The sequence below is a fragment of the Phascolarctos cinereus genome, unplaced genomic scaffold, assembly GCF_003287225.1.
Source record: "Phascolarctos cinereus isolate Bilbo 61053 unplaced genomic scaffold, phaCin_HiC Scaffold_2;HRSCAF=192, whole genome shotgun sequence".
Classification (NCBI taxonomy): domain Eukaryota; kingdom Metazoa; phylum Chordata; class Mammalia; order Diprotodontia; family Phascolarctidae; genus Phascolarctos; species Phascolarctos cinereus.
This window is the reverse complement of record NW_027555625.1, coordinates 304,253,638-304,271,341: the sequence shown is the minus strand read 5'-3', so window position 1 is coordinate 304,271,341 and position 17,704 is coordinate 304,253,638. Positions and strand designations below refer to the sequence as shown.

Here is a 17,704-nt window from a genome sequence, read left to right as displayed (position 1 = left end):
TAAATACAGAAGAAATGTGATATTTAACGATAATTTTCTCCAATTTGTATATACTTCTAGTGATCCTGATCTGTAGAATGGTTGTGTGACTACGTTTTTAAAAGGCCGATCTCATAAAAAAAAGGGGGTGACAGCTAGGTGGCACAGTGGATAGAGCACTGGCCCTGGAGTCAGGAGTTCAAATGCAGCCTCAGACACTTAACAGTTACTAGCTGTGTGACCCTGGGCAAGTCACTTAACCCCAATTGCCTCATAAAAAAAAGGCAGATCCATAGTTACGTCAAAATTACAATATGTTTTACATAATAGGTGCTGAAAGAATAATTGAATTTCATTAAAATGTTGAAACAAAACTCAAATTTTTTTATCAGAAATTATGATCAAGAAGGTAAAGGGAGAGGAAAAAATGAAAACTGTCATGTGACATCTTAGAGTGAAGACTCTTAAATACAACATTGTCCTCAATACTTAGTGACAGGGAAAAAATTACATCTTTTACTTAAAACAAATTATATTAGAAAAGTCAAAATAAAATTGATCTGAAGCTATCTCTTTTTAAGCAGTACAGTTACTTTAGCAGCCTTGTTACCTGGTGCTATTGGTTGTAGGCATTTTTAAAAATTAATTTTAAAAGATTCGCAGTGCAGTCGAAAACAAATGCACTAGTAATCAAAAGACATGAATTGAAATCCTGGCCCTGCCACTTTAATACATAATTTGTTTGACCTTAGGCAAGTCATTTCTCTCAGCACCTCAGCTTTTCCCCTCTGTAATAATAAGAGGGGCTTGAACTAAATAATTTCTAAGGTCCTTTCTAAATAGTAGATAATTTCAAGGGTTATTCATATTGATATTTTATTCATAGGGTTCAGCCATAGTACAGAGTTTCAGGATTTCTTACCCTGTCCTTACTAAGGCCAAAGAGATAAAAGACATATGCTCAATATTTTTCTAGTTTCCTATAATTAAATTTAGGCATTATAGGAATCAGAGGGTTTAGAGCAGAAAGGGAATTTAGAGACCATTTTATCTAATTCTCCCCTTTTACTAAAGTCCGAGGAGGTTTAATGATTTACCCAAGGTATGATCTAGCAAAGTTGGGACAAAAGTGCAGATACTGTAATTCCAAATCCAATGCTCTTTCTGCTACACTTTACCCAACTTTTAAATGGACTGTGTTCTGAAAGCTTACTTAGAAGTCAGTTGTTTGAAACTCAGAAAGTGTTTCCCTGGAAACAGTTATATGCAGTAGTCAGGTGCTCAGACCAGCCCATTCTTGTCAATTTGACCCATAATTTCACGTTGGTAATTCTAGCCACCACTTGCATCATTGTTTCTATGAAAACATGGGTTCCGAGTTCTGCCTTAGAACTTGGGGTGCTGGAAACATCTTCCCTCTCGACTTCATTGCTGTGCCACCATCTGAAAAGGCCCCACCCCCATCATCACAGTATATTCCCTGCCGACACACAGCAACAAAGGAGTACAGTGTCATTTTTTACCTTGTGATGCATCCTGAGTCTGAGATCCTTGCCTGAGATACTATGGGAAGGAGGTCTCTGGCTAAGGAGTTATGAGGAGAAAGGGAAAATTCACCTACCAGGCCAAAGTGAGACAGGAGCCCCCCATCAGGGCACAGCAAGGAGGGAATCCGTCACGACATTGCAACAGACAGAGAATCCCTTTCCCCTGTGGCTACCATTCCAAGGTAAAGGAAATTATTAATGTGATAATATCCCAGTATTTGTTTATATATTTTAAAAGAATGCTAATGGTGAAAAAATAGAAGACTATGTCCTCATTACTATTATTCTGTAATTTTTCAATGTCCTATATATTTTTTTCTTTTGGTAAACATAAAAGTGACTGAAAATCTAAACTTAATAATCATTAACAAAAAGCATTCAAATAAACATATATGAAACCACAATTTCAAATTCTTTATAGTTTGCTTTGAAATTTGTATATTAACTTTAACAAAATAATAACAAAAAACTTTGTATCCATGTCCCTTTCTGATCATTTTCTTCCACATACTTCCCTAAATTTTGTTGTTTTTAAATACTGTTTGTGTGTCCTGACTTTTCTTATTGTGCTCTGCATCACTTTGTATAACTTCTTGTTTTTCTTTGTATTCCTCAAATTTGTCATTTTTATGGTGGAGTAATAATTCTATTATATTCATATGTCACCATTTATTAAACTGTTTCCCAATTATTGGACATAACACATTTGTTTCCACTTTTTTTATAATTATAAAGATACTTTAAATATTTTGTACAAGTGTGCCCCATATGTTTCTTTTCCTTTTTTTTCTTTTTTTTTTTTTTTGCAAGGCAATTGGGATTAAGTGACTTGCCTAGGGTCATACAGCTAGTAAGTGTCAAGTGTCTGGTCTGACACCAGATTTGAACTCGGGTCCTCCTAACTCCAGGGCCGGTGCTCTATCTACTGTGCCACCTAGCTGCACCACCCCTATGTTTCTAACACAGTTTCATATAGAATCCTATAATTCTCCATGTGCCATATATATCTCTAATGCCTTTTGACAGTGATTTTTTTTCTTTCTTGATCTGAGCCCGTGATTTATTTCATCATTCCCTCTGTAAACTGCACTGCAATTTACAGTCATAGAGAGGAGCCTGGGGCACTGAGAGGTTAAATGACTTGTCCAGGGTCACATAACCAGGAAGAGTCCAGGCAGTACTTAGCACCCAGGTGTTCATCATTCTAAGGCTGGCCCTCTAACCATTATATCACACTGCCTTTTCTGACATTTACATTTTGATTAAAAAGTAAAAAATTCAGATAAGCTACCATTTCTCATCTATACCAGAGGAAACAACCAGATGGTTCGAGTGATTTTTTTTTTAACGATTGCATTGAATTAACTGATTACTTGGATTATGCTTAGGACAGCAAATTGGTCACCCTCAAATGTAGGTAAGCAGTATCACTAAAATGAGATCTCTTGAAAGGAAGAAAAAACAGGCTTGTGTTGACAAGCACTGATCATAGGCTGAACATAGGTTTTCTGCTTTGTAGACGTGTTCAAAACAAAACACTGGCACTAAAAGGAGGAAAAACGCTTTTTTTAAAAATTTGTTCAAGTGTTGCATTTTTCTTTGTTTAGGAGAATGAGATTTCTAGGCTGGAAGACATTGTACACCATGTCAAAATTAAGAGACGGGAAGACAAGGCAGCAAGGCAGCAGGCTAAGAGAGAAATGGAAAAACTTCATCAAAATATTGAAGAACTTTTGCATGAGAGGAAAGACTTAGAAGAAGAAATGGCAGAAATACATAGGAACCTCCAGAAGCACTGCAAACGAAAGTAAGAGCGTGCATTTAGAGAGGCAGCATGAACTGGAAGAGCACTGATCTTCCCAGATGACCTAGGTCCAAATCCTGGCTCTGCCCCATACAAACTGTAACAGTGCATCCTTCCCTTTTTTGAGGCTTAGATTCCTCATCTATGAAATAAAAAAAATAATAATAATAGTCCCTGCTCTACTTGCTTCCCAGAATGGTTATGAGTTTCAAAGTAGATAATGTGTATCATATTTATGCTTCAGGTGTCCATGATTTCATCATTGTGGGTACTTCCTTTACTGACTTAAATCACAGTGCCCTTGTACCTCAATAGATGACTTTTCATGAGTTGCTGTGACTAAAAAAATTAATTACCTGGTAACCAACCTTCTGGAATTAATGCTCTTCCCAGTTAGACATATTAGTCTTCAGATAACCATTGCCAGACTCATTCTCAAAGCTTTTTCTGCCTGGTAGAATCTCCTGCCAGAATTTCTACTCCATTGAGTAGCCTCCATGCCACAATATGGCATCATAAAAGATATTTGTTGAGTTTGGTAGGAGTTTGTATAAAGTGCTATATACATTTCAGCTATTAGTGCTATGATGAGTAGAAATTGTTTTATCTAATTAAGGGGAAATGCATTTTTGTAATGTCATTTTAAATTCAGATCATTATAGGTTTAGCTTGTTAAAACTGTGTATATTCTGTTGCCAATAATCTCCTATTGGAATAGAAATCTCATTTGGTAGTTATCTAGAAGTCATGAGTTCATAGGAAACAGTGGTTTATTGCTGTGGTGGGGACCTTCAAGATCATCTAGTCTAATCGCCCAGTTTTATGCATGATGAAACTGAGGCCCAAAAAAGAGATGCGTGTGCTTAAGTTTCAGTGAATATCTAGTAAATAGTAGAGCAGGAATTTGAAACTTGGCTCTGGTTCAAAATGCACCGTTGTTGTTGTTGTTGTTTTTTCCCCAATTCCCAAGTCCTATCAGTTCTGTGAGAGTTTTGTCTATGAAACAGCCCTGGCTTCCAAGATAAGAACTAATTCAGATATAACTCAGTTTGCCCCTGTGTCCAATGTTCATAATAAGTTCATGAGTTTTATTAATAACTTTTGTTTTAATATCAGTCATTCCTGGATGTATCCCCTCAATCCTTCCCTTATAACAAAAAATAAGCAGTTGAGCAAAACTGACACATTGACTGCATGTGACAGTATGCAGCATACCATAGTTATAGTTTCCCACCTCTCCAGTGAAATTGGAGGCTTATTGATTTGAGGAACAAAACTGAAATTATAATCATTCAACATTGTTTCCTTTTAAATTGTTCTTGTGATTATATGTAGTATTTTTCTAATTCCATTTACTTCCACTCTGCATCAGTTTGTATTCCTGTTCTCTGAATTCTTCATATTCATCCTTTCTTACAATGCAATAATGTTCTGTTATATTCATGTGCCACAGTTCATTGAGTCCTTCCCTAGTTGATGGATGCCCATTTTGTTTCCACTTCTTTGCTAAAAGAACACAAAAAATGTTGCTATGAAGATTTTATGAGATCTTTCAGTCTGTGATCTCCTTGGGATATATGCTTACCAGTGGAATTTCTCTGAATCAAAAGATATGAGTAGTTAATGACATCTTTCATATAATTCCGTATGGTTTTGCAGAATGTTTGTACCAATTCATAGCTTGACCAAGAGTGTATTAGTATGTCTGCCTTCCCACATTCTCTTCAACATTTACTATTTAAATTTTTTTATCATCGTTGTCAATTTATGGGATAGAGACAAAACTTCAGGGTTTTTTAATTCACACTTTTTTTTTTTGGTCATAAATTGGAGCAGTCTTTTGAAATTCTTCTTTTGAGAACTATTCATATCCTTTGACTGTCTTTAAAGAATGGATCATGGTCTTTGTGTTATTCCCATTTTATCTGGGATATTAGACCTTTATCAGAAATATTTTAAGCGTTGTTTTCATTTGATATTTCTATCTCAAGTGCATTCATTCTGTTTGTACAAAAGCTTTTCAAGTTCGTGTAATCCAGATTATCTATTTTATCTTGTGTGATCATCTCTACTTTCTTTTTGATTCAGAATTCTTCTCCTAGCTACAGTTGTAAAAGAAAGTTTCTCTTTATCTCATTTTTTTCCTCTCATAGCACTTTCTACGTTTAGGTCACATGTCCTCACTTATTGTGGCATATAGTGTAAGATACTGGTTTGGTTTTACCAAGCTGTTTTCACTTCCCCAGCAGTTCTTATTAAATAGGGAGTCCTTCCCTAAGTAATTTTTGTGCATAGGTTTATTGAACACTGAGCTACTGGGTTTAGTTGTTTCTAATTCCTGCTTTTCTCATCTGTTCTAATACCTAATTTTTTTAACCAGTACTATTTACTTTTGATAATTACTGATTTATACTTTAATTAATGTCTGGAAGTATTAATTCCCCCTTCATTCCTACTTTTTAAAAATTTTCCTTGGGGCAGCTAAGTGGCACAGTGGATAGAGCACCGGCCCTGGAGTCAGGAGGACCTGAGTTCAAATCCAGCCTCAGACACATAACACTCACTAGCCTTGTGACTCTGGGCAAGTCACTTAACTCCAGTTGCCTCACCAAAAAAAAAAAAATTTTCCTTGAGATGCTAGACCTTGCTAATAAATTTTGCTTTGTTTTGTCTGCCTTTTAAAGTAATGATTGTTATAATGCTGTCTGTACCTTAATTTAACTTTTATTGTCTTTTATAGCATATTAGCGAAGCTCAACCATGAAGAGTGACTATCCTTCCAATTATTTGTCTTCATTTATTTCTTTCATTTGAGGGATTTCATGGAAGGACGTGGTGACAGTCTTGTTACTGAAGTAGGAATACGTGCGTCATCCAAACACCACAACCAAATCATAGATGAAATTGGGTGCATTGAATCAACTCTTCTGAAACGTCGGGCAGAGCTCAGAGAAGCAGATCGACTCCTAGCTGAGGCTGAAACCGAACTTTCCAGCACAAAAGAGAAAGTATGTCTTTTCCTTACTTCTTATGTGGGATGGCTTACGCCAGAAGGCTCATAGCCATTGACTCTAGGGATTTTGAGGATTCCAAAGGTTGATTTCTTTGCTTTATTTCTTTTACTATCCTTTAGCTAGGTTACATATGACTAGTAATGTAACTGAAGACATTTTGGTTCTTCACCTCCTGAATGTTTATGTTCATTATCATTATTATCATTTTTATGTAAGGCATATATTGTAAGCAATTTGTCAGATGTTGTAAAATAACGTAACTTTTTAAAGAGTTTAAAAATCACTCAGAAGTCTGACTCTCCATAATAGAATTATGGACTGTGAGCTAAAAGGGACCTTTGAGACTGTCTAGTCCAAACCTTCATTTTCACAGGAAAGTGACTTGTCCTAGGTCACACTCTTGAAGTTATCACCATGTTTCTGCTGTTGAAATTAGCAAAGGCCTACAAGGAAAAATTGGGACAAAAAATTTGTATGCTCCTATCAGGGTCTGAAAATGGAAACCCTGATATGAATATCTATGTATCCATCAGAAACTTTGAGCCATCACTAAAACATACCTGACCTGACTTACCGCAAAAAAATCCTTTTTTGTCATCAGGATTTTCTGGCATTAAAAATATGTTCATTTATTAAAAAACAAACTTCTACTTAAGTCTTCCTCAGTATCTCATTATGGCATATTGGTGACCCTGGATTCTTGAAGGGTATACCAACATATTATAAGTTCTAACAAATCTTGCCCAAGCTGGAAACACTCTTAAGGACCAGAAATGGTACCATGTGCCTATCACACAAAGAGCTAGCCTGAGGATTTAAAAAGGCTCATTATAAGAGGGTTGGCCACTGGCTAATGAACTTTTGGCCACAGCAACTTAGGAAATCATCAAATAAAGTATTAAGATGTTGTGATGTTTATTAGTGGGAAAAGTACCCATGATAATGAAATCATGGATTTTATAAACTATTTTTAAGAAGTCACATTAAAAAAAAGTCCCTTGCAGAGGGCGGAGCCAAGATGGCCGAGTGAAAGCAGTGACTTGCTTCAGCTCTCCTCCAAACCCCCCCAAATACTCATAAAAAAATGGCTCTAAACAAATTTTGAAGCAGCAGAACCCACAAAAAGACAGAGTGAAACAAATTTCCAGCCCAAGACAACCTGGATGATTGATCAGAAAGGTGTATCGCACCAGGCTGGGAGCGCAGCGCAGCGCGGCGGGGGTGCGCAGGCCGCAGCAAACCTGGAGCAGGCCTCAGAGGACTGAATCATGGGCAGCTGTGGAGGTTTCCAGACTCCTCAATTCACGAATGCCAAAGACAACTTAGAAGGTCAATGGGAAAAGTCTGTTTCTGTCGGTGGTCAGAGAGGAAGGCGGGGTCTCAGCTACATTCCCCAAGAGTGTGGCCCTGGGAGGGGCAGCTGCTTCCCAAGCTTCCGGCCCACAGACAAGGAGAATCCAGTGGCTGATCAGAGAGGGATTGCAGGGATCTCTTTGCCAGTGCTGAGGCAGGAATCTCTTGCTTTGCACGTGTTTGGATCTGGGTCACAGTTCTGGGCAGCGTGCTGGGGTGAGGAGCAGCACTGGCATGGTGGAGCGGAACCCCTCCTCACAGTTACAGGACAGAAAGGAGTACTTGTAGTCACAGGCCAGGAAATGAGTAAACACCTCACCCCTTATCATACCACCTTGGAAGAACTGAAAATTTACAGGTCCCTACAAGTTATCTCTGAAAACAGCTACACAAACCCCTGAAGCTTGGGACAGTACACTCTCCACATTGGAAGCAGACTCTTACCTTAACAAGAGTTTAAAACTCAAGTAATTGGCTGGGATCATGAGCAAGCAGCGCAAAAAGAGTCAGACTATATTATCTTACTTTGGTGAAAAAGAAGATCAAAATATACAACCAGAAGAAGACAACAAATCAAAGCTCCTACATCCAAAGCCTCCAAGAAAAATATGAATCAGTCCCAGGCCTTGGAAGAGCTCAAAAGGGATTTTGAGAAGCAAGTAAGGGAAGTAGAGGAAAAACTGGGAAGAGAAATGAGAGTGATGCAAGAAAATCATGAAAAACAAGTCAACAGCTTGCTAAAGGAGACCCAAAAAAATACTGAAGAAAATAACACCTTAAAAAATAGCCTAACCCAAATGGCAAAAGAGGTCCAAAAAGCCAATGAGGAGAAGAATGCCCTAAAAAGCAAAATTGGCCAAATGGAAAAGGAAGTCCAAAAGCTTACTGAAGAAAATACTTCCTTAAAAATTAGAATAGAGCAATTGGAAGATAGTGACTTTATGAGAAATCACAACACAGTAGAACAAATCCAAAAGAATGAAAAATTAGAAAACAATGTGAAATATCTCATTGGAAAAACAACTGACCTGGAAAATAGATCCAGGAGAGAGAATTTAAAAATTATTGGACTATCTGAAAGCCATGATCAAAAAAAGAGCCTAGACATCATCTTTCAAGAAATTATCAAGGAAAACTGCCCTGATATATTAGAACCAGAGGCAAAATAGAAATTGAAAGAATCCACAGATCTCCTCCTGAAAGAGATCCCCAAAGGAAAACTCCTAGGAATATAGCCAAATTCCAGAGTTCCCAGGTCAAGGAGAAAATATTACAAGCTGCCAGAAGGAAACAATTCAAGTACTGTGGAAACACAATCAGGATAACACAAGATTTAGCAGCTTCTACATTAAAGGACCACAGGGCATGGAATATAATATTCTGGAGGGCAAAGGAGATAGGATTACAACCAAGAATCACCTACCCAGCAAAACTGAGTATAATCCTTCAGGGGAAAAAATGGTCATTCAGTGAAATAGAGGACTTTCAAGCATTCTTGATGAAAAGACCAGAGCTGAATAAGAAAATTTGACTTTCAAATACAGGACTCCAGTGGAACATGAAGAGGTAAACAGGAAAGAGAAATCATAAGAGACGTATTAAGATTGAACTGTTTACATTCCTGCATGGAAAGATGATATTTATAACTCATGAGACCTTTGTCAGTATTAGGGTAGTTGGAGGAAAAAAATTATATGTATGTATAGATAGATAGATAGATAGAGGGCACAGGGTGAGTTGAAGATTAAGGGGTCATATCTGGAGAATAAAATTAAGGGATGAGAGAGGATTATACTCGGAGAAGAAGAAAGGGAGAGGTAGAATGGGGTAAATTATCTCACAAAAAAAAAAAAACCAGAAAAGAAAAGTCTCTTACAGTGGAGGGGGAAGGTGAGAGGGAATGAGGGAATCTTATTCTCATAGGATTTGGCTTAAGGAGGGAATAACATACACATTCAATTGGGTATGGAAATCTGTCCTACCCTACAGGAAAATAGGGGGAGAAGGGGATGATAGAGAGGAGGGCAGATTGGGAAAGGGGGTAATCAGAAGTAAATACTTCTGAGGAGGGACAGGGTCAAAAGAAAGAATAGAATAAATGGGAGGGCAGGATAGGATTAAGGGAAATAGAGTTAGTTTTTCACAACATGTCTACTATGGACGTGTTTTGCATAACTGCACATGTACAACCTATATTGAGTTGCTTGCCTTTTCACTGAGGGTGGGTGGGGAGGGAGGAAGAAAGAAAATTTGAAACCTAAAGTTTTAAAAACATATGTTTAAAAAAATGTTTTCACATGCTACTGGGAAATAAGAAATACAGGAAATGGGGTACAGAAGTCTATCCTGCCCTACAGGAAAATAGAAGGGGAAGGGGATAAGAGAAGGGGAAAGAGATAGAAGAGAGGACAGACTAGGGGAAGGGATATTCAGAATGCATGCCATCTTGGGGTGGGAGGGGGAAGATGGGGTGAAAATTTGGAATTCAAAAACTTGTGGAAGTGAATGTTGAAAACTAAAAATAAATAAATTTATATTAAAAAAAAAAAGAAATGAAGGAGGGGAGGGTTTCAGAGAAACCTTCTTCAGAGGTCTTTAGAGAACTGGGAAGACTCAGATGAACCGATGCAGAGTGAGGTGAGCTGAGCCAAGAGGCCGATTTATACTAGAGCACTGTAAAAAGGAGCAATCTGGTAAGACTCCAGAACGCTAATCAATGAAATGACCAGCCTTGACTATGGAGAGCCAGAGATGAAGACTCACCTCTTGAAAGATACACAGACTAAAGTATCAGAATTAGAATTCTTCATTTGTGGTCAATATGGGAGTATTTTGTTTGAATGTTCAGATTTGTTCAAAGCATTTTCTTTTTCCATTGGGGAGAGGGGAGGGGGATGAGGTAGGAGGGAGAGAAAATAAATCCTTGTCAATTAATATAAATTAAAAAAAAAAGCAATGATGAACAGGAAAAGAAGACAGGAGAGGAGAGTAGAAGAGAAAAATGATGAGCAGGCTGACTTTAGAAAAACCTGGAAAGACTTGTATGGTCTGATGCAGAGTGAAGTGAGCAAAACCAGGAACATTGTACACAGTAACAGCCACGTTGTGTGATGACTAACATTGATGGACAGCCCTTCTCAGCAATGCAAGGATCTAAGACATCTCCAAAGGTCTTATGATGCAAAATGCTATCCACATCCAGAGAAAGAGCTATGGAGTCTGAATGCAGATCAAAGCATACTATTTTCACTTTATTTTGTTTTTTGTTTTTCATGGTTTTTCCTTTTGTTCTGTTTCTTCTTTCACAACATGACTAATGTGGAAATATGTTTAACATGATTGCATATGTATAACCTATTAAAAAAAAAAAAGAAAAAAGTCCCTTGCTGCTGCTCCTTCTTGTTGTGCATAACATAGTTTCCTGCCACCTTGCTTATACTTCATTCTGCCTCTCCTATGAAAGAATTAAAATATGATCATTGCTTTTGCTAAATCAGCTTCCTGTTCCTCCCCATGTAGCCAATGAGCAGCAAAGTATAATTGAAAGAACTCCACACGTAGAGTCAAAGGATTTGAGTTGAAATGCTCTATTGACTACTCACTGTCTGCCTTGGAGCAAGACACTTCCCTTCTCTGGGGCTTAGTGCAAAATGAGGGTTTGGACTAGGGGATCTTTAAGGGCCTTTACCAGTTGTAACTCCTTCTAAGTTTTAATCTAATTCAGAGTCAATGCATCAATCAGCATTTCTTAAATATAAAGCACTTAGTCTGTGCTTAGCACTGTGCTAAATGTTGGCGATAGATACAAAGAAAGGCAGAAACATAATCTCTGCTCCCAAGGAGCTTAAGAGGGAGATGATGTGAAATTAACTATGTGCATACAAGGTATATACAGTATAAATGGAAGGTAATCTTAGATGAAAGGGACTTGAGATGAGTTTTGAAGGAAGTCAGGAAAGCTAAGAGTTAAAGGTGATGAGAAAAAACATTCTAGGCACGGGGGAAAGCCAGTTTAATGCAGAGGTGGGGTGCTGTGTATGAAAAATATAAGAGATTGACTTCAATTGGCAAAACCCAGTTTTACTTGAGCCCTGTTCAGTGAAAGGCCTAGCATTTCTTGTATGTGCTTTCAGGACTGTTGAGCTCAATTGTGATATTGCTGCTAATAGCCTAAAGTTTAAAAGTTACAAAGGAAGGTAATTGTAGTTAACATTGTTAAAGATTCTCACTTCATTGGCTGTAAATGTCTTTCATACGTTGGCCCTCTATACTGGACAAGATCCCAACGATGAGACCACTTTTTCATCTATTTATTCATAGGAATAGACAGCTGTGGTTTAGTAGGAAACCGCTGGATTTAAAGTCAAAAGAATCCTACTCTGACATTAATTGGTTGTGGCTTTGAGCAAATCACTTAACATCTCTAGACCTCAATTTCCTCATCCTGTAAATCAAGGAGAATAATAGCCATGATCTCTACCTCCCAGAATCATTGCAAGGATCAAGTGAGATAAGCTTTTACTACTATAAGAAGTATTTTTATTAAATGTCTTTTAAAATAAATGTCCTTCAAATAATTTCATAAAATTATGGATCTAAAACTAGAACAGACCTTAGAGGTCATCTAGTCCATCTTCTTTCATTTAACAGATGAAGAAACTGTGAGAGTCCTGGAACTTTAGTTACTTGCTCATGGTGACACCAGTTCTGTTAAGTGTGGCATTTGAGCCCCGGTCCTTCTGTCTTTTACTGAGAAGTATTTAAGTTTTCCTTAAAGCAACAAATTTTGGAGGGAGGCAGTGTGGTGATGTGGAAAGCATGCTGGATCTGGAATTGGAGAGCCTGGGTTTAAATCCCAGTTCTGCCTCTATAATCTTGATCAAGTCATTTATCTCCTGGAGGCCTCTATCAAATGAGGAGGTTGAATGAGGTAATCTAAAGTCCTGTTCGGCTCTGATTCTTTGAGTCTAAGTCTCAACTTTCCTACTTCTAATTGTGGGCAAATCATTCACCTTCCTGAGCCTCCATTTTTTCCTCTGTAAAATGTGAGTAGGGACACTAGTACCCTTTCCTCTCAAGATTGATTATTGTAAGGTTCAAATAAGATAATGTATAAGAAAGCATTTTCTAACCATAAAAACTGTTTTAGAAACATAAATCATAAAGTGCCTACTATATGCTTGTGCTAGGAGCTGAAAGAAATACAAAGATGAATGAGACACTGCCCTTGCTGTCTTATCATGGCAATTGCCAGCTACTAGAAGAGGGTCAAAGGGCAGCTGGGTGGCAAAGTGGATAGAGTGCCAGGCCTGGAATCAGGAAGACTTGTCTTTCTGAGTTCAAATTCTGGCCTTAGAACACTTACCAGCTGTATGACCCTGGGCAAGTCACTTAAACCTGTTTACCTCAGTTTCCTCATCTGTAAAATGAGCTGGAGAAGGAAATGACAAACTAGTCCAGTATCTTTGCCAAGAAAACCCCGGATGGGGTCACAAAGAATTAGAAATGAAGAAAAAGAAGGCCAAAACTCGAGCACGTATGTGCACTCACACACACACACATACCCTATATATTAAGCAAGGAAGAAAGGATTTTGTTTACCTTGTTTAACAATAGCTCATATTTATATAGTACTCTATAGTTTACAACACACTTTGCCCAGAATCCTGTGAGAAAAGTTACCTTGATTTACTTTGAAAGATCCATTAGTTAATTGTCATAGACATTCCCCGAACAGCAGCATGTCATAGTGGATAGAGAGCTGGCCTGAAAGTCAGGAATACCTGCGTTCAAGTCCTGTCTTTGACACCATTGGCTCTGTAACCAGACATCACTCAGCCTCTCAGTGCCCCCACGCAACTCTGTAATTGTGATTCTCAAAGTGTGGTCCAGGGACCCCCCCAAGGGGGTCCTCACAAACCCTTTCAAGGGGTCCTTGAAGTCAAAACTATTTTCACAATAATGCTAAGACATTTTCATTTCTAATAAGGGAAATGTTGTTAGATATATAATCCATGTAACAAAAGCTCTTTGGATGGTCCGTGTTAATTTTTAAGTGTGTGAAAGGGTCCTGAGACCAAAAAGTTTGAGAACCTGTGTTCTAACATTGTAAATTGCAAATCAAGTGACAGTCTTCATTTGTAGCATGGGTTTTCCTCACTCGGAGAACTACTGAAATCATATGTCAAGTATGACATAAAAGGCACCTCTTGCCATGATGCAACTCAGAACTGCCCTTCATCTTAGTGTCCGCTTTCACGAATGACTCTGGCTGAAACAATTCTTCACTGAGCGAGTGACCCCTGCCGATGAGCCAACCTGAACCCTACTTGCAGCTTTTGCAGCTTGGTAGTAGGACATACCAAGATGTGCGTTCTGTCAGCCTTGCCTGTGAATACCCTGGCTGATCCCCTTACCATAAGGAGGCATTGCAGGAGAAGGGCTTTATTATAAAGTAGATAGAGTGCTCAAATCATCGTTTCACCATTTTACAGGTGAAGTGGCTTGCACATAGACACACAGCTACCAAGTGGCAGAGCAAGTCTCACAATCTCTTGCTTTCCTTGCTATTTTTACTCTTTAAGTCTGCCCCTGGTTATTAATGTAGCATCCATGGTTCAGCAAAACTACACTCGGAGGAAGTTGGGTAATCATTTCTGTGCCACTTAACTGGGTTATTTTAATGACAGTTTCTTTTCTAGACCAAAGATACTATTCAGAGGTACAGTGAGGTCAAGAAGCACTTGTCACAGGCAGAGCTGGATGCGCAAGAGTTAGAGCGCAGAGCCCAGGAGACAGCTGTCAAGCTAGTAAAAGCAGATCAGCAGCTAAGGTACTTTTGAATCAGTACAGCAAATACTTATGGGGTTAAATAAATGAAAACTATTTGGTTCCAGGCAATATCATACTGTTGGGTGGATCAAATAATGCTATGATGCACTTTCAAAAAAAGACAAAATTCGGTTGAACAAATATTTGTTAGCCCTTGAATATATTTTAAGTACTTATTATTTGCTAGGTCCTGAAGGGATATAAGAATAATGAAGCCCTGCCTCCAAATTAATAGATATTAATGTATTCTAGATCCCTTCAGGTTGATAGAAGGGACTTCAGGCAGAACATGCCCGAACAGCAAGAAATCTTGAAAGAAATCAACCAAGTCATGGTTACAAGAGACCCTGACTTCTACTCTTTAAGTCATAAAATAGAAAAATTGATTGAAGGGTGAGTAAATCAGCATTACAAACATTAAGTATCTTCCATACTCATATGGAGGATGGGGAAGTGATCTATTTTACCCATATCTTATAGTACCTGGGGCAAAGTGGAAGATAAAGCTAGAGAGTTAGGATGGTGAATCACTGTTAGCTATTTCAGGATATTGGGCAAGCTTTCTGAAGGACCAACTTAAATGGTTGTTGAATTCTATAGACTTCAGAGGCTGCAGACAGGCACAGAAGTTGCTGAAGATGGTAACGAAGATCATCAAGTCATCAATGGGCCTGAACATCTTCACACTAAAAAAGCTAAGCTAGAAAAGGTGAAAAATCAGGTATGCCTTGATTTTAAACTATACTTTGGAAATATCATCTTCACTGTTCTGAAACCTATAAGCACAGGACTTGAAGGTAGTCAAGCTCCAGGTCACTCTACCTTTCTGAGTCACAGTTTTCTTTATCAATAAAATGGGAAAAATAATCCTTGTGCTGCTTACCTCATAGGTCTGTTAGGAAAGGATTTTGTGAATAGAACTATAGAAACATCAGCTATGATGTCTGCTACAAGAAATCTCTACTACGTGTCTGAAATATATCTGCACTTAGCCAGTATAACAGCATTGGTGTTGCACAAAAAGTTAGCAGCTGAAACACCATTAAGATGGATGTATTTATTTTTCATTTTTGATTTATGACAGACCTCAGGATACTTATCTTTTGGACAGGCCATCTCTAAAGGGAGTATAGGTCAGATCACAATATAGGCAGCCTACGTTTTAATAGAGATAAGTTAGGTTGCAACAGACATAAAGAGTGACCAAAGCAAAATATGTAAGGGGGGAAGAGCAGGGTCTGCTCAGTATAAGTCAAAAATATTAGAGCTGAAAGATACTTTTGACTAGAGATTGTTCCAAATGGAAAAGTAAGGGTCATTTAATTCAACCTCCTTATTTTATAATGAAGAAACAGCCCAAAGAGGATGTATTATCTTACCTGAGGCTGCAAAGATCATTAATGTGTCACTGAGCCTTAAAATCCAACTCCCAATCCAACATTCTTTCCACTCTGCCTAACTGCCACCAATTTCCTTGGTGACTTTGGAGGATATAATGTTACTTGTATGTTTCTGAGCTATGGGTTTCTTCCATCTAACCAAGCTTCCTAAGTCATTGCCCAAGCTGTAAGGTACCTAGTTCTTGTAGCAACAATGGGATTTAAGAGTCAGAGTGACTACCTCAGTTCTATGTACCTGACTGATGACTCTGCTAATAGAGGTTGAATTTGCCAACCTCTATTGGATTTTAAATGCCTTTACTCCTTTCTTTCCTTGTAGATATCAGCCCAGCAACAGGAGATGTTGGTCTTGGACATGCATTTAACTCATAAGAAGGAAGAGCTGCGTTTGCTGCAAGCAAGTGTGACAAAGGCAAAAGCCGACCTCCAAGAAGCCCTTGACTTAGGGGAAACAGAAATGACAGAGAAACGGAATCAACTTAGGGTAGGTCTTTAGACACATCTTTTTACAGTTTTCTTCTAAGAATCACAGTACCATGCACTGAATTTACTTTAGGTATTTTCATTTGTTTCTTTTAAAATTGCATATTATAGAATCCTAGAGTTTTAACTCATGCAAAGTGTTTTCAGCCAGAATATTCTGTCATCTTTCTTCTCTGGGCCTCTATTTCCTCTTTAATATTTTGTAAAATCCATCTTTAATATTTTGTGCCATGTTCTGACATTTTGTATTCAAACATTCTAAGTTCTCCTGCAGTTGTAACATTCTATTTCTAACGTTGGGTTTTCTAGGGTCCCTTTCAGCTTATTTATGACATGATGAATAAATTGCCCATGTCATTCTTATCGGTTACACACCTCTGCCCTTTTCTTGATTTCCAGAATAATAAATTGATGCAATATTTACTGCAAACCCCAAATCCTCCTATGGGAGTTGAGCTCTTCCTCGTCATATATCTCAAAAGTCCTTTGTTTGGGGCTCTCCTTTGTATTTACAGTATTCCAGTTCTACTTGAATATTTGTTATCCATCCCCTTCTCCACTGCCCCACCCCATACATACTAGACAGTAAACTCCATGAAAATAGGAACTATGCCTTATTCATTCTTTTTTTTTCTTTTTAAAGTACAATTTATTGGTGTCTTTTTTCTCACATCATCAGAATTTCTTCCAGTATCTTACTGCCCTCCCTTCTTGATAGATATCACATATAACAGATTTTTTAAAGAAAAAAAGAGGAAGAATGTTTTAAAAATTAGTCACACCACTCAGTATATCCAAAAAAAAAAATGTAAAAACATATGCAATGTACCACACCTGTGGACCTCCCACTTCTACAAAAGGAGCAGGGTGGGAATGTCTTCTCATAGGTCTTCTTTGGAGCCATGTTTGATCTTTTGCACATATACTTTTTTAAAATAAATTTTTATTGATATTTTCAGTTTCTTATATTACCATAGTTATCACAAGTATTACTTTCTCTCCTGCTCCTAGACAGCCATCCCATATAACAAATAGTATTTTTAGGGAGGAAAAAAAAATCCGCGCAGCTGATCAATCCATTGAGAAAGTCCAAAAACATGTGCAACACGTAACACTTGTCTACCTTCCACCTCCCTGAATGGGGTAGGTTGGGGTATACTCTCATATGTCTTTGAGTCCTGCTTGATCTTTATGATTTTGTTATATTTATTTTTTATTTTTTGGTGTGTAATTGTTCTATTTATGTTGTTGTAGTTACAGGGTGTATTATTTTCTTAGCTCTGCTTACTCTGC

The 17,704-nt window shown here is 37.9% G+C and overlaps 1 protein-coding gene across 16 annotated transcripts in view; it reads left to right on the top strand.

Moving 5' to 3' along the window:
• CNTRL (centriolin) overlaps positions 1-17,704 on the top strand; it is a 105,027-nt gene that overhangs the window by 59,496 nt on the left and 27,827 nt on the right. For 12 of the 16 annotated variants that reach the window (XR_013484776.1, XM_078150157.1, XM_020990565.2 and 9 more), the window contains 6 exons: positions 3,134-3,333; positions 6,146-6,338; positions 14,399-14,529; positions 14,781-14,921; positions 15,129-15,249; positions 16,248-16,412. Coding sequence is in view for 15 of the 16 variants with exons in the window: in XM_078150157.1 (XP_078006283.1) it covers positions 3,134-3,333; positions 6,146-6,338; positions 14,399-14,529; positions 14,781-14,921; positions 15,129-15,249; positions 16,248-16,412 (951 nt within the window). In the remaining variant the exon portion in view is untranslated. Of the gene's footprint in view, positions 1-3,133; positions 3,334-6,145; positions 6,339-14,386; positions 14,530-14,780; positions 14,922-15,128; positions 15,250-16,247; positions 16,413-17,704 lie in introns of those variants that run through there. The other 4 variants (XM_078150156.1, XM_078150163.1, XM_078150164.1 and 1 more) reach the window with 4 other exon arrangements.